At 43.3% G+C, this 20254-nt stretch overlaps 1 protein-coding gene across 1 annotated transcript in view; it reads left to right on the forward strand.

Moving 5' to 3' along the window:
- The window catches only part of LOC144147137 (fatty acid synthase-like), a 243513-nt gene that overhangs the window by 70286 nt on the left and 152973 nt on the right, over positions 1-20254 (forward strand). The window contains exons 9-11 of the mRNA XM_077679209.1: positions 12922-13095; positions 14851-16069; positions 16896-17050. Of these exons, the coding sequence (XP_077535335.1) occupies positions 12922-13095; positions 14851-16069; positions 16896-17050 (1548 nt within the window). The remainder of the gene's footprint in view (positions 1-12921; positions 13096-14850; positions 16070-16895; positions 17051-20254) is intronic.

Below are 20254 nucleotides of genomic sequence, written 5' to 3' on the forward strand. Positions count from 1 at the left end.
TGTGGTGTTAGCCGACAGTTTTGAAACAAAGATGGCCCAGGAGCCGGGTGGTCGGTGTACCACAACCAACTGAGAAGCTTCCGACGCACCCACGCGGGGAGGGCTCCTTTTCTTCTGCAAGTTCGTCGAAATAATAATAATAATAATAATAATAATAATAATAATAATAATAATAATAATAATAATAATAATAATAATAATAATAATAATAATAATCAATCAATCAATCAATCAATCAATCAATCATGTTTATTTACGTGCCCAGGAACAGCCAGAGGCCTGAGTGCTGGCGTACGGGAAGTTACATGAAAAACAAAATACAAGAAACATATAGCAAGAAACAAACAAGCGACAAGACACACACAAGTTGAAGTAGTGAAGATGACAGAAATAAAGCACAGGCGGAGCCTGGGTACAGGTAAAAAAAAAAAGATGCCTATGTTGTTCTGCCTGTCGTAAAGGCCACACGACAGGCAGAGCAACAAAGTTTGACAGTAATACACCAAAAACAACGGCAAGAGTGTAAAGACAAATGATAAAACGAACAAATGACAGTTAACAGCTTCAAAAATAGGCAACTATCAGTTGGATAGACAACCGCAGAGAAACCAAATTCCAGAAAAAAAGAATGACAGACATATATATCATAGGTGTTAACAGACTGTATTCAATACCGCTGTACGGTAAATTGTAAAGGATTTCTGAAAGATGTCAAGGCGTTCAAAGAAGCGGTTGTAACAATTCTGTACTCTGCGCACAGGAGAATGATTGGAGTTGCGCGCAGCGGTCAAGAACGGGCGATGCGACCTGGTGGGCCTTTGTGGTACACTAAACTCTAAACAGTTAAGCAGGTCTGCGCAAGAAAGGTCACCATGAACAATTTTGTGGAGAAATGTAAGGTCTGCACGCATACGTCTGCAGTTCAAGGAAGGGATGGAAGGGACTATGGGTAAGTCAGAATCAGGCTGAAAACTGTGATTGTGATGACGGTGCTTAAATATGGATAAAAACTTCTTCTGCACACGTTCTATTAATTCACTACTAGATTTAGAGATGCCGTTCCAGGCAACAGAAGCATATTCTAACTGTGGTATACATATAGCATTGTATAGCATTAGAAATGGATCTGGAGAAGAGAATTCCTTTGTAATCCGACACACATTTCCAAGGCTTCGGAGTGCTCGCCGGGTGATGAGCCTAATATGAGGAGAAAAAGAGAGGGTACTGTCGAAAAGCACCCCTAGGTCCCCAATCTCTTCAACCCTTTGCAGAGGAGCTCCCTCAATACTGTAGGAAAACAGCAGACGGTGGGTTTTCCGGCTGTAGGTGACAACCTTTGTTTTAGTGGGGTTTAAAATTAGGCAGTTTTTCTTGCACCAGACCGATAATTCCGACACATCCCTCTGCAAGGCACAGCAGTCCTGAACACCGCCAATGTGCCTAAATAGTTTGACATCATCAGCATAGAGAAGAAAAGAGGAGTTTGTTAACACTGTTGACACATCATTGATAAAGACAGAAAACAATAATGGACCCAGCACGGACCCCTGGGGTACACCACTTGTTGCAGGGTAAACACTAGACTTTTTGTAGTTAACATCTACATAAAATGACCGGTCAAGGAGATAGTTGGACAACAAGGCAACAAGGCTTGCGTCTACACCGGACTTAGCAAGCTTGTTAATTAATAACTGATGGTTCACCACATCAAACGCCTTACTGAGGTCAAAATAAATAACGTCCAACTGGCCGTTTTCACAAACTGCAGCCGAAGCCTGTGTCATAAAGCTTGCAAGATTTGTGACCGTCGATCGACCCGAGAAAAAGCCGTGCTGATTTGGTATCACAACGTTCTTGACGTAGGCAGCAAGAACTTTGTGCAGAGCTGACTCAAAGAGTTTTGAAGCGACACAAAGGAGTGAGATCGGGCGATAGGTAGAAACGGCTGACTTATCACCAGACTTAAATATTGGAAAAATTCGAGCGATCTTCCATGCACGAGGAAATTTACCTAAAAGTAAGCAGTTATTATAAATAGAAGTTAAGACAGGCACAAAAATGTTGCCGTAAGCCTTCATGAGGGCTGCTGGAATTCCATCTGCTCCACAGGAAAATGATGGTTTCATCCGTTGAAGGCTATCATTGACAATTTTTTCAGCAAACATAACTGCGTTAAAATTAGAGTTAATAAACGATAGGCGTTCGTCGTTGCCATCTGGCAGTTGAAAGACAGAATGAAAGTACTGAGCAAAACTGGTGGCAACATCCTCAACCTCTTTACCATTGGAATTAAGCAGGCTAACGTGTTCTTCAGATGCCTTAGAACGGCCGCGTACATACCTCCAGAATTCAGCCGGTTTCTGAGACGCAGCAGCCTCTAACGATTCTATATAGAGCTGGTGGTCACGCCGGTAGAGGATTTTACAAAGTGAGCGATATCGACTAAACTCCGCTTTCCACTTGTCAAGCCCAGAACGCTTGGCCTTTTTGTGGGCGCTGTCCTTAAGTTTAAGCGAACTTCGATGTTCTTTAGAAAACCAGTGGGGAAATTTGGAAGGAACAGGCTTATAACAAGGGATATATTTTTCCATGCCACTTCTGACGATTTCGGTAAAACGTCGAACCTGTTCGTCAACATCATTGACATCCAAAACACTAGACCATTCAGCAGATGAATAAAAGTGATACAGCCCAGCATAATCTCCACGCTTGAAAGCGTATCGCGGGACTGCACAATTGTCAACACCGCCAGAACGATGGTGGGTCGCGACCGAGACAGAGACAATAAGAGGGGGGTGAAACTTGTCGGGGTGTACAAGGGATATTTCGGAGGCACACACTTGTACGTTTTTTAAGTTTGAGAAGCACACATCTAGAACATTACCACAAGAGTTTTCTATGCGGCAAAACTGCTGCATGGAGGTGAACGATTGAAAATCTTATAGCATGCTGCATTTCTGCGCTGCATAATGGTTTTTGTGCTCAAAGGAAAGACTGTTCCAGCGAATACCTGGGGTGTTGAAGTCTCCAAGTTTAATGAGCTTATGGTTGGAGTGTGCATTTGAGACATTTTCTATGGATGTGAGTGTTCGATTAAATTCAGAAGGTAATACATCCGGGGATATATAGAATGCACCGATAAGTAGCTAATAATAATAATAATAATAATAATAATCAATAAATCAATCAATCAATCAATCAATCAATCAATCAATCAATCAATCAATCAATAAATCAATCAATCAATCAATCAATCAATCATGTTTATTTACGTGCCCAGGAACAGCCAGAGGCCTGAGTGCTGGCGCACGGGTAGTTACATGAAAACAAAATACAAGAAACATATAGCAAGAAACAAACAAGCGACAAGACACAAAAATTGAAGTAGTGAAAATGACAAATAAAGCACAGGCGGAGCCTGGGTACAGGTAAAAAATAAAAAAAAGAAGATGCCTATGTTGCTCTGCCTGTCGTAAAGGCCACACGACAGGCAGAGCAACAAAGTTTGACAGTAATACAACAAAAACAACGGAGTGTAGAGACAAATGATAATACGAACAAATGACAGTAAACAGCTTCAAAAATAAGCAACTATCAGTTGGATAGACACAACCGCAGAGAAACCGAATTCCAGAATAAAAAGAGCGACAGACATATCATAGGTGTTTAACATACTGTATTCAACAGCGCTGTACGGTAAATTGTAAAAGATTTCTGAAAGATGTCAAGGCATTCAAAGAAGCGGTTGTAATCAATCAATCAATCAATCAATCAATCAATCAATCAATCAATCAACCTTTATTTTCGGTGCCCAGGAACAACCCTAGGGTCTTGGTACTGGTACACCATACAAAAAAAAACACTACAATTAAGACAAGACAACACACAAAAACTATATGTATGACATAAAATATAAAGTAAAAATAGTTACAGAAATCTTAGAAAGCAAAAAAGGGAAAAAAAAGAACAGAAAGTCAAAAAAGAAAAGGCAGGCTTAGTGTTGCAAGCCATGCCACTCGGCCAGCGAAACGTTCAGTAGATGTGAAAAATAGGAACTATACAAGCAAATATTGAATCAACATGACATAGAGTATACGTATATAGCCAAGGTTTTCTAACAACATATTAGGGAGTTCCAAAAAAAAGGGGGAAAAGCTTCAGCATTACCAACACTGACACTAAAACGTACAAATATTCAAGCAACACAAAACAAGAAAAAGTGAAAAGCAAGCAAGAACAGTTTGCACATAATACATAGGGTACATAAATTTGGAAAGACATAAAGGACTTAAGCTACAACAGTTTTCAACTCATTAGAGAACAAAGTAAAGGAGCTCTGGAATATATCAAGCCGAACGGAATATTCATTATATGCACATTGTATTCGGCAGATGGACGAGCGTCGGCTATATAAAGCAACTGGTCGGAAAGCTGGAAATTTTCTGAAAAGTTTAGTTGGCAAATTGACATTGATAAGTGTAAGCAAATCGTCACACAAAATATTACCATGAAGAAGTTTATAGAGAAAGATAATATCAGCTCTCATTCGTCGACACCGAAGGGAAGGAATGCTTTTCAGAAGAGATATGATGCCGTTTGCGTCGTCTTGCACATGACGGAAGCGGTGCTTAAAGATAGAAAGGAACTTATTTTGAACCCTTTCGATACGGTCACTATTGGACTTGCAAGTTCCATTCCAGACAACAGACCCGTATTCAAGAAGAGGTAAGCAGAGAGCCGAATACAACTTTAAGAAAGGAAGCGGACCTTTAAACTCTCTAGATTACCTTCAAACAGCACCCAGACAACGAAGAGACCGACGGGTAATTTGTGCAATGTGGGAAGAGAAAGTCAGAGGAGAATCAAAAAGTGCTCCCAAGTCCCGAATTTCGGTCATCCTCGGCAGTGTGGTGCCTGCAATTCCATAAGGGTATTGCAGCTGTTGAGTTTTTCTACTATAGGAGACAACTTTAGTTTTTGAAGGGTTCAAAATAAGGTCGTTTTTGGTGCACCAACGATGGAATGACACAATATAAACCTGAAGAGAATTACAGTCCTGAACACTACGCACTTCTGTAAAGATTTTTATATCATCAGCGTACAACAAATAATAATAATAATAATCAATCAATCAATCAATCAATCAATCAATCAATCAATCAATCAATCAATCAATCAATCAATCAATCAATCAATCAATCAATCAACCTTTATTTTTGGTGCCCAGGAAAAACCCTAGGGTGTTGGTACTGGTACACCATATACAAGCATTCATAAAAACAAACTAAAATCAAGACAACACAACACATAAAACCAAATATATGAAAGAAACAATAAAGTAAAAATAGTTACAGAGATCCCAGAAAGCAAAACAGCAAAAAAAAGGAAGCCTAGTGTTAGAAGCCATGACACCCGGCCAGCAAAACGTTGAGGGCACGTGAAAAATTGAAAATACACAAGCAAATACTCAATGAACATGACGGAGATAGATTATACACATAAAACAAAGGTTTTGTAACAAGATCTTAGGAAGTTTCAAAATGGAAAAATGAAGTTCAGCGTTACAAGCACTGACACTTAAACCGACAGAAATTCAAGCAACACAAAATCAGGAAAAGTGAAAAACAAACAAGCAAGATGATGATTTGCATAGAATAAATACGGAACAGAAATACGTCACATAAATGACATAAAGGCACTTAACCTACAACAGTTTTCAATTCATTAGAGAACAAAGACAAAGAGCTCTGGAATATATCAAGACGATCGGAATATTCATTATATGCACATTGTATTCTGCAGATGCACGAGCGTCGTCTACTTAAAGCATCTGTTCTGAACGTTCGAAATCTTCGGAAAAGTTTGTTCGGCAAGTTGACATTGATAAGTGCAACCAAGTCATCACACAAAATATCACCACGAAGAAGTTTATAAAGAAAGATAATGTCAGCTCTCATCCGTCGACACCAAAGGGAAGGAATAATATTAATAATAATAATAATAATAATAATAATAATAATATTAATAATAATAATAATCAATCAATCAATCAATCAATCAATCAACCTTTATTTTTGGTGCCCAGGAAAAACCCTAGGGTCTTGGTACTGGTACACCATATACAAGCATTCATAAAAACAAACTAAAATCAAGACAACACAACACAGAAAACCATATATGTGAAAGAAACAATAAGGAAAAAATAGTTATAGTGATCCCAGAAAGCAAAACAGCAAAAAAAAAAGGAACCCTAATGTTAGAAGCCATTACACCCGGCCAGCAAAAACGTTGAAGGCACGTGAAAAATTGAAAATACACAAGCAAATACTCAATGAACATGACGGAGATAGATTATACACATAAAACAAAGGTTTTGTAACAAAATGTTAGGAAGTTTAAAATGGAAAAACGAAGTTCAGCGTTACAAGCACTGACGCTTAAACCGACAGAAATTCAAGCAACACAAAATCAGGAAAAGTGAAAAACAAACAAGCAAGATGATGATTTGCATAAAATAAATACGGAACAGAAATACGGCACATAAATGACATAAAGGCACTTAAGCTACAACAGTTTTGAATTCATTAGAAAACAAAGACAAAGAGCTCTGGAATATATCAAGACGATCGGAATATTCATTATATGCACATTGTATTCTGCAGATGGACGAGCGTCGTCTACTTAAAGCATCTGTTCTGAAAGTTCGAAATCTTCGGAAAAGTTTGTTCGGCAAGTTGACATTGATAAGTGCAACCAAGTCATGACACAAAATATCACCATGAAGAAGTTTATAAAGAAAGATAATGTCAGCTCTCATTCGTCGACACCAAAGGGAAGGAATACTTTTGAGACAAGACATGCTGCCGTTTGCGTCTTCTTGTACATAACGGAAACGGTGCCTAAAGATAGAAAGGAACTTATTTTGAACCCTTTCGATGCGGTCACTATTGGACTTGCAAGTTCCATTCCAAACAACAGAACCGTATTCGAGAAGAGGTAAGCAGAGAGCCGAATACAACTTTAAGAAAGGAAGAGGACTTTTAAACTCTCTAGAATACCTGCAAACAGCACCCAGACATCGAAGAGAGCGTCCGGTAATTTGTGTAACGTGGGAAGAGAAAGTCAGAGAAGAATCAAATAGTACTCCCAAGTCCCGAATTTCGGTCACCCTCGGCAGTGCAGTGCTTGCTATTTTATAGGAGTATTGCAGCTGTTGAGTTTTCCTACTATAGGAAACAACTTTAGTTTTTGAGGGGTTCAAAATTAAATCGTTTTTGGTGCACCAACGATGGAATGACACGATATCAGCCTGAAGAGAATTACAGTCCTGAACATTACGCACTTCTCTGGAGATTTTGATATCATCAGCATACAACAAAAAAGAAGAATTTTGAATGGCAGAAGCAACATCGTTAATGAAAATGGAAAAAAGAAGGGGGCCCAGAACGGAGCCCTGGGGTACACCACTGGTTGCTTTGTACCTAAATGATGTTTGACCATTAACACTTACATAGCAATATCGCTCCTGGAGATAGCCACGTATAAGACCCACTAAAGAAGCGTGAACATCTAACAGAATGAGCTTGGCAAGCAATAACGAGTGGTTGACTACATCAAAGGCCTTGCTCATGTCACAGTAGACCGCATCAAGCTGGCTTCTACCAACGACTGCTGGGACAGCCTGCTCCATGAAGCATGCGAGGTTTGTGGAAGTTGAGCGACCACCCATGAAGCCATGTTGATTAGGAATGAGGACGTGTTTAAGTGAGAAAGACAAGACCGTATGAAGAGATAACTCGAATATTTTAGAGGCAGAACAAAGAAGCGACACTGGCCTATAGTTCATGGGGTCGGTTTTTGGGCCTGACTTGAAAACGGTTTTTGGGCCTGACTTGAAATAATAATAATAATAATAATAATAATAATATTAATCAATCAATCAATCAATCAATCAATCAATCAATCGATCAATCAATCAATCAATCAATCAATCAATCAATCAATCAATCAATCAATCTCTTTATTATAGTGCCCAGGTACAGCCGTAGCCTTTGTGCTGGCGCACTTAAGAAAAAGACAGACGACGACACAAGTACATCCACACGTGAGAAGAACAACAAAATACAAGCGAAGAAAAAAACTATAATGAAGAATAAATGTCATTTAACAAAATCAATGATTTCGGCACACTAAAATTTGAACAATCGCGAAACGATAAAACACAGTGTCATAAAAATTTGACAATACAAACGGGCAGATATAGATATATATGAGTAGGAACAGTAACAAAGGCGAGCAACATAAACGAAAATAGGGCAATGAAAATAGAATTAAAACTGGTCGGAACCAAGTCGGGGAGAGACAGAAGTCAGAAGGTCGCACATATAAGACCGAAGGGGTGTATGAAACAGGTCAATATTATGGGAGTAGAGATTGTATGTTTCTTGAAGGCGGTACAATGTGCAGTGTCTATTGCATGTCTTACGGGTACGAAGTATAGGAGACTTACGGGTAAGTTTCGACGGTACTCTAAGATTTACATTTGCAAGTAACTCCGAACAAGAAATAATCCCGTGTACAAGTTTAAATAAAAAAATTAGGTCAGCATTGGTTCGTCTGGACTTCAAACTTTGGAGAGGATTAGAAGTAAAAAAGTCTGAACCATTGCCTCTGTGGCGGGAGAAACGATGTTGGTGGATAGATATGAACTTATTTTGCACTTTGTCAAGTATATTACTGTTCGACTGGCACGTGCCGTTCCAAACAACAGAGGCATATTCTAAAATAGGGCGGACAACAGACAAATAAAGCTTTAGTAGTGAGACAGGGTTGCTGAATTCTCTTGATATTCGACAGACAAACCCCAAGCGGCGAAGGGCACGCTTAGAAATAGAATCCACATGAGCAGAAAAGTTTAGCGTACTGTCAAATACCACTCCAAGGTCAGATATTTTACACACACGCGGTAGTGGCACACTTTTCACAACGTACGGATAAAGTATGGGGTTTGTTTTACGAGTGTAGGACATAACCTTCGTTTTAGTGCCACTAAGAGCAAGTTTGTTCGCGGAGCACCAGTTGCTAAAAGCATCCACATCAGATTGAAGAGCTATGCAATCTTCAGCGCTAGTAACTTCTTTAAATATTTTGATGTCATCAGCATATAACAGAAAACAAGAGTGATTTATAGAGGCTGAGACGTCATTAACAAACAAAGAAAACAAAAGAGGCCCCAGAACAGATCCCTGAGGCACACCACTGGAAGCATAGTAGGCAGCAGATTCTTTATCATTAACAGTGACAAAACATGACCTATTATTAAGATAGCTGCTGAGTAACTCCACGAAGCAAACGGGAATGTTATAAGTAGACATTTTATGCAGAAGCAAGGAATGGTCAACTACGTCAAACGCTTTGCTGAGGTCACAGTACACGGTATCGAGCTGACCCCGCCCATGCACAGCTTCCGAGGCAAAGGACATAAAAGACACAAGGTTTGTAGTAGTTGAACGGCCAGATAAAAAACCGTGTTGTTCTGGAAGAAGGATGTTTTTGACACTACTCGACAAAATTACGTGCAAAATTGATTCGAACACTTTGCTTGCCGAGCAGAGGATAGAAATTGGCCTGTAGTTTTCTACCTTTGTTTTCACACCAGACTTAAACACAGGAACAATACGCGCGACTTTCCAAAGGCGCGGAAAGGTAGATGATATTATACAGTTGTTAAATATAGAAGCGAGAATCGGAGCTAGTATGACCCCGTAAGCTTTTAGTAGTGCGGAGGGAATTCCATCCAGACCAGAGGAAAGAGATGGCTTTAGCTGTTTGAGTGCCTTGAGAACGTCTTCTTCGGATATAAGGGTGATACAGAAATTCGAAGAAGACAGTTCGCGGGCGCGGGAGAGGGTATTGGGTCCAAATACTGAACTGAAGTGCTCAGTAAATGCATCGGCAACAGAAGCGATATCATTTCCCTTTTCATCGAGAAGGCTGATGTGTTCTCGGCTCTTCGTGCCAGAGCGAAAACGGACGTACTGCCAGAAGCATCTGGAACTCCGCGTAGCATCATTTTCAACAGCAGAGATGTACAGTAACCGATCCCGCTTGTAGAGCACTTTGCACAAAGACCTGTACTAGACAAATTGCTGTTGCCATGACTCACTATTTGTCCGCCGTGCCTTCCGATGGGCACGCTTCTTATGTTTCAAGGCCACGCGGAGCTCACCTGAAAACCAAGCGGGGAATTTAGAGTTCCTGGGCCGCTTACGCGGGATGAATCTGCGCATACCTTCTTGCATAATAGAAGAAAATTGCTCGACTTGCTCGTCAACTTTTCCAGCGTTCAAAACCTCAGACCAGTCAAACTCCGACAGATAATTATAAAAACCTACGTAGTCCCCAGCGGCAAAGTTAAAGGCAGGACGGGCAGATGGACAGGAGCGAATGAACTGAGGGGAACACGGTAAAGAAAGATGCAAGGGGGGATAATACTTGTCAGGACACACAAGAGGAAAGTCGGACTTGGAAACACTGAGAGAATGAAGATTGGAAAAGCAAAGGTCAAGCGTGTTTCCGTTGCAGTTTTTTACACCATTTGTTTGCTGGAGGTCAGTAAAAGAAATGAAGTCGAGAAGGCAGGTGCCTTTCCGTATGGCATAGTGGTATTGATGCTGGACGGTACCATCCAACCAGTCGATACCAGGTGCGTTAAAATCGCCAGCGATACAGAAGTCATGACGGGGATTTGAGGTGACGACGTTTTCGATGGCCGAAATGCCTGACTCATACTCATGTGGATGAAGATTTGGAGAAAAGCAAAATGTAGAAAGTAATATATTCCGCTTACCTGGGCAGCATAATTCAACCCAGACCGATTCATCCACAGTTTCGATATCACTGCGCCTCAAGGAAGTAATAGAACGATCCACAGCTATGAGAACACCCCCACCAAAACGTTTACCTTTTGTACAGTCCCGGTCACTGCGGTAAACATTAAAATTTTCGGTAAAATAGTCCCCAGAGGCAATATCTGGTTCAAGCCAGGTTTCCGTAAGAATAATAATATGAAAATCGGATGAAGATACAGAATTAAAAAAACTCACTAGCCTTTGTCCGTAGGCCACGAACGTTTTGATAGAGAATGTTCAGGCGCATCCGGGTGGATTATTATTAGGTGTTTCAGACGTGTGGAGCATGGATTCATGAAGGGGGCCTAGAAAACGTTTAAAGAAGCACCCGTTCGGCCACAACGATGGGTCTTGCAAGCGTTCGAGGTACTCATCGGAGAACACGACATGAAACGACGCATAGTTGGTGAACCTTGTATTTAGACGTTTGCAGGTCACAGGAGGGACGTTCAAACTGGTAAGGTGGGAGGACAAGGCTTCACTAGTAGTCTCCGGTGACAGCCTAGAAACGAACATAGCGGGTGGCCGCCGAGATACGTCACGTGTCGGCTGTTGGTCAGCCGAGTGTGTTAATTTCGGTAAAACCACCGTGATTGATCCCGGGTCGGAAGTGCCATACGACGGTTGAAGGCGAGCTGGGCGTCCCTTCGGCTGTACCATCCCAGTGACCGGGGGACAAATGCAACTACACTACCCTGCACACCCCCGGCAGTGGCTGATGTCGGCGAGGGGGATGCGGCAGGGGCAGGCAGCTTCGAAGCCGCCGCAACCGCAGAGACTAGCGACTTCGATTCCGGGGAGCAGGGCTGGGTGCGCGGAGCAGCAGGCCGTCGAGCGAGTTCCCCACGCAGGCAGCGAATTTCCTCCCGGAGGGAGACAACAGCATCGGCCTGCCGAGCAAAGCCCTGCGTGCTCTCACGACGGACCTGTTCGTTTTCCTCGCGAAGCCGGGCCACTTGGTCGCTCAGAAAAGAGATTCCCTCCAGCGCCTCGGTGAGGAGGGCGTGGATAGAGGCAACTTCGGTCCGTAGGTCGACCGGTTGGGACGGCGGCGCGGGGGTCCAGGCGGCCGGCGACTGTCGGCGGGCGCAGGGTGAAGAATGCGTGCGGGACGGCGGGCCGGTGTCGTTGCTGGCCGACAAAGCTTCGGTAGGCTTAGGCGCCGCATCGGCGGTTTCGCACAAATTGCACCTAAATCGCCGAGCACCCGACTTCAAAAGCTGCAGCTCCTCGTCCGGCCACACAACGCACTTCGCGTGCACACGTTTTTGGCACGACGCACAGCGAAAGAACCTCTGTTTCCCGAAAAAAGCACAAGAGCATAGAACACAGAAGTCCTGACTGGGCGCCATCTTGCCCAAATAATAATAATATTTTTAAGGAAACATTCATAAACGAGCGACAACAGTGCTAATTATGAAGAAAAACTTGGGTGCATACCACCCAGGTATTGTTTTAAGATGGTCTCTATTGTTTTTTTAATTTAGCACACGACAACAAAAAAGTACCGCAACGTTTCAGCGTTCTATAACAATATTCCTGTTCCTACTCATTTTCATGTGGGCGAAGCGTCTTTTGCCAACTTACATACAAACTTATTCTTTCGAGGGAAGCTTAACATTCTGGGAAAATACTAGAAAACGCCTGGTTTCTTCACTATGACCTTCAAGCTCAGGGAAGGCCAAGCCAGGCGCTTTTGCGCTTGCATTGTGAAATTATTGCACTCGTTCTTTTGTTCCAATGACTTGGGTACGGAGAGGAGGGTAGAGAAAATAGTTAAGGCGAACTCGGCCAACGTCAAGCAAATGCCCTGCACACTTGCCCAGTGAAAGCGTCTAATCTCTCGTTCGTTCCAAGGGGAGGGGCGGAGAGAGAGGGATAGGGGAAACAGAACAGGCAAGCTCAGCCACGATCAACCCAGCGCCTCATGTGCCTACGCAGCGAAGGCCTTTATTCGCTCCTTCGTTTTTAAAACAGACTCAAAGGTATCTTCTGCAAATTTCTCCCGCAGAGCCATTCGGAAAACTCAGATGGGCTGACAACTGGATCGCTTTCATTGACAGCATGCTTCAAAGCGCTGCTCTGAGGGTCCCCCTACGGACCATGTGTGTTCCATTGAAAATCCGGTCCTGCGTTGTGGACACTAAAGTGCATGCACAAGTGGTGGACCAAGTGGGGGAAGCAGGTAAGTGCAAAACCCGGCGCCATGGTACAGGAAAAGTCACTCCTCGAAATGTTTTAGTGGAAGGCTATTGCTAAGAGTGGCTTCCCGGCTGGACATCGTATCCGTCATATATTTTAGCCCTCGTATATCTGAATGTGAATATTTTCGTATCCCTAATGTAACCCTCGGTCTACTCGAAACAATGCATTTCTTGGTGCACTCAGGTCTGCTCAAGTGGTTTGATTGAGAAAGCACGACGTAATTATCGATGATTCTTTTCTTACTACATCGCGTGTGCTTCATGCTGGTTGCGCGAAGATATCAGCTTACTGATTCTTAGATTGTGACAACAGGGAACTAACATCATTCGTGTAAAGAAGGAAGTAAAGTCGTCCTTGTAAGTAGCATCGTCAGCATATGGTCTGCAGAGAGGGGTTCTTGGAGCATGGTTATGCTAAAAATTAGCAGAGAAATAATGGTGCTTTGGACTGCGGCGCAACATGTTCATCGGAATGTGACTGAGCACTGTCAGTGAGGAGAGGGTTGCGGTGCGGTTGTCAGTAAATCTCACCTCTAAGTGACGTCAATACGGGGGCATGGCTTTGCGGCGCTTTTCAGTCCCCGAGTTCCCAATGAGCGCGTACACAGGACTGAATGACTCCCCCCATATTTCTTCGGGCAACGAGATTTTCGCAAATTTAACGCTGGATATCGATTTTACTGATTATCCCCCACAATTTCCACGTTACAGTTTCATACGTAACTGCGCAAATTGAAAAATTTAGAGTCCTAGTTAATGTTTCCCCTAAATAGTGATTGGAACTTGTTTTGTTGCGTCCACTACGGCTCCTGATCACTTCGCACAAAAAAACACTATTACTTCCGGTAGCGTATTGTTTTTCAAAACTTGTGTTTCCCAAAGATTACGGCAAGCCAACAGATTTTTTTAAAATAAGAACGGCCTGACATAGTGTTCGAAATAAGAATACCGCACTTTTAGTCGAAGCGTACTTTAACAGACAGGTAGAGTGAAATAACTTCAGCAAAACTATTGAGAATTGGTGACGAACGCTTCGAGGAACTTTTGAAGCTGCAGTAAGACGAGCCAGCTCAGATGTTTGTCACAATAGCGTGGCAGTTTCAACTGTGTACAGCATCGGAAAAAATCCTTCGCGTTTTTTTTTCCACTTGTGGCATGAACTGCTAAGGTGAGCTCCGGTCGTCCAGTTCTAGTCCCTTCCATCGTCCCAAGCAGGGTGAAGGTCTATCGCTTTGTTATTATACGCGGACACGAGCTGGTTGGTTTCAGTAGGCTTACTAAGTATTTAAAGTCTCCGATTATGTAACGACAGCACCGAGTCTCTGTACCGACTGCCCGTTTTTGGCGCCTACATATTTGCGCCAGAGCATGCATTAGTCAATCTGTATAGTGTCGTCGTAAGCGGGTAAGTTGTAATCCACTACTGGTGACGCCAATTGCTGAGGTATGGCAGGAATGTTTCCAGTGAAACAAAATTAAAGCGAGGTATGACCGGCCCACTCTTTCGCATACAGAAAATTTGTGTCTTCCTCGCCCTTTGACAACACGTATATTATCAATTATTCGGCGTGCTTGTTAACGCTTTGAGGACAACTGAGGCATCGGATGACCCAAACTTTAAATACGAGGTGGCCTTGACAAAATCTTGCGCTGGTGTAATTATAGCCTAAATTCACTTTGTTGTTTAGCGTGCTTTCACTTGTACTCATGTTTTTCCGCTCTTCTCCTTTGTATAGGTGTCGACGTGTTCTACGACACTTATCTCAACATGATTCGTGCTGGTGGCGTTGCCATTCGTGGCCTCACTCCTGGCGTTGCCCCGAGGAGACCATTGCAGCATGTTCCGTCACTATTGGAGTACCAGTTTGTACCTTACATCGACGACGAGCTTGCTAGCCACCACCGAGAAATGCGCGTACGCGAATACATGCACGCCTGTTTCCATACCGCCAAGCTGGTGCTTACTTCATACGGGAACTGCGACGATGCGCCCTTTCCGCAGCAATGTTTACTAGAAGCACCCAAGGAGGTCCTGAGCGCAAACTCTCGAAGCCAACAAAGAGATCATGTTTTGCTCCGAGTTCTCAATGCTCTGCTAGAGAATGGAGAAGGCGCGCAGTCCCCTCTTGCGCCGTCCGCAAAGGCGGCGTTTGCTTCTCAAACACGAGATTTGCAAAGAGATCTTCTGAACGTGGCATTACTTCAAGGGGATACTTTAAAAGTGATTGTAGATGTTGTGTTGGAGAACGTAAACATGACCAAGATTCAGGTTTTCGAGTTGGTTACCCAAGAAACACAATTGCCACTGGCAGGCAAGCTCCTTCCACTGCTCACCGTTCAAGACAATACGCGTAAAATTCAATACACTCTTGCTCAAATGTCACCGAGCACTATAGATGCTGAGGGGCTACCAGAAACTGTCACAAAACTTATCTGGGATGGATGCGCTTCAAATCTTACCTGTCTTTGCGAAGCGGATCTCATTGTGGCCCATGATCTCGCCACAGATTTAGATAACATTGAATATTTATCGAAAAATATCTCTACTGCCTCCAAACATCACTGTTTTGTCCTTTTGGCTTATCGCACAGCATTGTCACCAGCTGAGAGGCTGTTGTCAAAGTTAGGCAACGTTTTTCCGCGAGTTCACGTTACCGCCAACATTGAGGCTATGTTTGAGGCCAGCGGTTTCAGGTTAGTAGCCCTCAAGTCTAACAACCTGTCTGCCCTGGCCCTCCTGAGGAAGCGTACGGATATCTCAGTCACTAAGTCGGAAGTAATCACCATACCCCGGTCGGGATTCGGCTGGGTTGAAGAACTGACGGAGAAGGTTCGTGGGTTCGAAAGCCGACCTGTCGGGGAGAACATATACCTCCTGAATGACGGATTCGGACCTAGCGGCATCGTAGGCTTCACCAAGTGTCTCCGCCTGGAAATCGCTGGCAGTTACATCAGGTAAAAAGCGGTGCTTTTCTGCTAAATTCCAAGTGGGAACCTGAACGCGCCTGTTTGTTATACGCTGAATAAAGCCTGTTAAGGATTTTTTTTTGGCGGGGAAGGGGGGGGGGGGGGGGCTCAGTGACGACGTCAATATTTGTGAGCAGTAAGAATGCGCTCCGTCCCCAATTACACCCCTGTTGTATTTAACCGCCAGACAAAAACTTGAAAACCGATCCTCTTAGATTGGTTTTAATTAATCTAAAGCAACAGTTATTATGACAGCATTTTTGTAATAGCGAGGTCCACAACTGTGCATAGGAAGGCCTAATTCAGACTAGTCGCGCCGGTCAAACTGTGCTCCGCGGTGATACACGTACTATGCTTGAAGAAACGTTACACCGACACGTTCCGAACTTTACATCTAGGACTAACAACAGTTGGGCATGAGCAAAAAAAAAAAAAAAAAAAAACTAGTAAAAAAGTTTACTCTTCAGTTGCCTTTTGTTTCTCTCTTTTATAGCGTTACCTTTCGGGCCCCGCATGCTGTGCACAGATATAATGCGTTGAAACGACTGCCGGCGCATTCAACAGATCAAAAAATGCCTTAAGTTAGATGTTGCTTTGTATTGTAGAATATTTTGTGAGAAAAGTATTTGGTTGTTTTTATTAGGGGTGTATCCTTTTATGATATATTCTTGACCCGAACATGCAGGCCCTATAGAAGTTGCACGACAACGAAAGTTTGCTTCTGATCACTTGTGTCGGTAACACCGCTCGTAAAATTTCTGAGCTAGATTGCATCTAATGCATTGAGATCGATGTTCAACGTCGTCCTTTACAGGTGCCTATGCGATGCAAGCCAGATGATGTCGACCATTACAGCAGAATTTAGCCCTGGCAACCCAAAATACACTGAACTCCTGGAAAAAGACTTGGTGATGAACATCTACAAGGACGGGAAGTGGGGGTCTTACAGGCATGTGGCTGAGCCGTTTGGTGAGTTTGCCCGCTGTATATCGCAGCTTGTTTCTGACCGCACGCATAGATGTTTGAGAGGAATGTCACAGCTCTTCAGATCTTTATGGGCAGATGTGCGGCCTGCTGCAGCTGACGATTGAAAAAAGGAATACGTCAAAAATAAATGCAATAGATTCGAGCACACGACACGATTGCATTTGAGCATATTCGGCTGAGTATGAATTGTGTACTGCAATATTTCAGCTTACTGTAAAAAATGTGCTAAGTGCACCCCAATATTTTGCATCCGAAGTGCAACTTTTGTAGTTCTTGTTATTAAATGAATATTCAATTAGATAGTTTGCTGCTGGATATCTTACAGTTTAAATTATCCAGCCGCAACGCAAATATACAGGCGTGTGTTCACTGCTACACATACTGCAGCAGCGGGAGTTCAATATTAAAAAACTCCCACCTCCCCTCGCGGGAACCCCTGTGTAGATGCGACGCATAGGCGGAGCGGCGAAGAGACCGCGTTTAATAGCGCGCATAACGTTGAGGGGACTGCGTAAGCCGGTCCCACTCGATGACGACGTTGGCGTACTTGTAAAGCGGCGTGGACTCTAGGTGTTTGAACAAAGCGTGGATGTTGCTTCGCCGGAGAACGGCACACCGGTTATATGCGCAGCGCGCCCGAAGGAGAGGAAACCGCGGAAGAGAGAGTACTGCACATGCGCCGGCCCCCAACGCGTCTGCCGCGGCTATGACGCAACACAATTCAACACAATCCACTTTAATCCAATCTAATCCAATCCAATCCAAGCCAATCCAATCGAATCCAATCCAATGCCCCTCGCCAGAGAGTGTTCGCTATCGGAGAGGAGAGGGGTGAGCGGCGGAGAGCGCAGCTGGCGCGGGGAGGAGAATGGGGGAGGGGTGGACAACGCCGACGACGACGACGACGACGCCGGAGGGACAAGGCGAGTGAGTGAGATGCTCTGCATCTAAAAATAGAATTGCCTGGTATTTGCAAAAGTCGTATTTCAAATGCATGTTCTTGTTTTTCCACTATTTACGTAAATTGAAGACCAAAAGACAACGCATAAGTAAACTTGAATACTCACAGCGCAAACGACACGAGCACGATGAAAGAAGATGAGACAATGCGCAAACTTGACACTAACTTTATTAGAAGAAACGCGTTTCTTATACACGAAATAATCACATCTCCTTGCACAGTCTGCCACACGACACTACTGGGGAACGTTCTCAGGCTGATCATTGATTACACAGCAACACCTTGGCTTAAAAAATACACTTCTTTTTCGGTGAGCGTGAGGTAGGGCTTGCTTGTGCAAGGCGATGTGAATATTTGGTGTATAAAAAACGCGTTTCTTTCTAATAAAGTTAGTTGCAAGTTTGCGCATTGTCTCGTAGTCTTCTTTCTTCGTCCTCGTGTCGTTTACGCTTTGAGTATTTAAGTATGATATACCAACTCGCCCAAACCTTCACTTTGTTAAGCATCAGTAAAGAGCCAGTTATGTTTCCCCGAATATTCAAATTTGAAGCTTCCTTGAAATGTTCCGATGGGATAAAAATAGGTCAACAGTAGCGTTTCTTCCTAATAAAGTTAGTTGCAAGTTTGCGCATTGTCTCGTAGTCTTCTTTCTTCGTCCTCGTGTCGTTTGCGCTTTGAGTATTCAAGTATGATATACCAACTCGCCCAAACCTTCACTTTGTTAAGCATCAGTAAAGAGCCAGTTATGTTTCCACAAATATTCAAATTCGAAGCTTCCTTGAAATATCCCGATCGGATAAAAATAGGTCAACAAAAGCGTTTCTTCCTAATAAAGTTAGTTGCAAGTTTGCGCATTGTCTCGTAGTCTTCTTTCTTCGTCCTCGTGTCGTTTGCGCTTTGAGTATTCAAGTATGATATACCAACTCGCCCAAACCTTCACCTCGTTAAGCATCAGTAAAGAGCCAGTTGTTTCCACAAATATTGAAATTCGAAGCTTCCTTGAAATATTCCGATCGGATAAAAACAAGTCAACAAAAATGAAAGTATAGATGACCGCCCGAACTAACAACTGAGTTAATTGAGAAACATAACCCCCAACCGAGCGAAAACTGTTCATGGCCAATACTGAATTCAAACTAATATCGCGCCGACTTGACTTTGGCCGCAAATATTCCAAAACGCCACAAAAACCACGCAGGTAAAAAGCAAGAAATATATGCTGATATTACTTGCACAGAAAATAGAATTTCGTGTTCATAATACCCAAATATATTACGCTGATGCAACGATGCCGTTTCGTGGTTGTAATGTATAACGTCCCCAAAGAGTTGCGCCAAACCTGGGGTTTCACTTCTTGCAACAGCAATCGAATTTTCAAATTTGGTTGTGCAGCTACACTTAAGACAACAATAGATACGAATATGGAAACCGTCTGAAGGTTCACGAAAAGCATTGTGTTTCCTGGTCCTGTCACATACATGTCATCCTGTTGGACCGAAGTACACCTTACCGCACGCAATCGTAATCTCGTTCACCAGCGCAGTTGTGCAGTAAGCATATTGAGCGAAGTGGCGGTTTGTGCAAATGTGTTCCTGGTTACTGCAACCGGCATGGTGCGAACACAAGCCGGATGCCTTCTGGGGCTGATAACAGAGTGTCCACGACATGTCATTTCTCCACTTTTTGATATTGTGTGACCCATTCGCAGCTACACCTGCACTTTTTCATTGGTATTATCTATAACTGTTCTTGATGCCGTTTCCGAATTGCCAGAACGCAGGCGGAACAAGGCATGCACACGTCCGGCCAATCGCTTTCACATCCTGAGTGTGCCAATTTGGTCGAGAGGATGGGCACTATGAGGTTCAGCCAGCAGCTAGAGGATAAATCTTTGCTTTCTAACCACGTACAGACTGCATTAGAGACAAACATTGGTGTCCATGTTAATATATACACGATATTCCGCCTGCAGCGACGCACATGCCAAAAGGAACCCTGCATTCTAGTTTCTGTACAACTCAGAAAGGTTGCGGCTATGTGCTAGAGGCACTTCAGTGTGGGTAACCAGGACGAACATATTGCAAATTTACCGGGCATTCATTCACAACAAATGCTTTTTTTTCAATGCGGCCTCAACGACCGCAGAAATTCAATAATTGCCTAGGACTTCCACAAAGCACGGCTGACTCTTTTACCCTTTCGAATCTTGGAATGGCTGAACTCGT

This window comes from Haemaphysalis longicornis, unplaced genomic scaffold (assembly GCF_048455015.1).
Source record: "Haemaphysalis longicornis isolate Haplotype H1 unplaced genomic scaffold, Haemaphysalis longicornis Haplotype H1 scaffold_7, whole genome shotgun sequence".
Classification (NCBI taxonomy): domain Eukaryota; kingdom Metazoa; phylum Arthropoda; class Arachnida; order Ixodida; family Ixodidae; genus Haemaphysalis; species Haemaphysalis longicornis.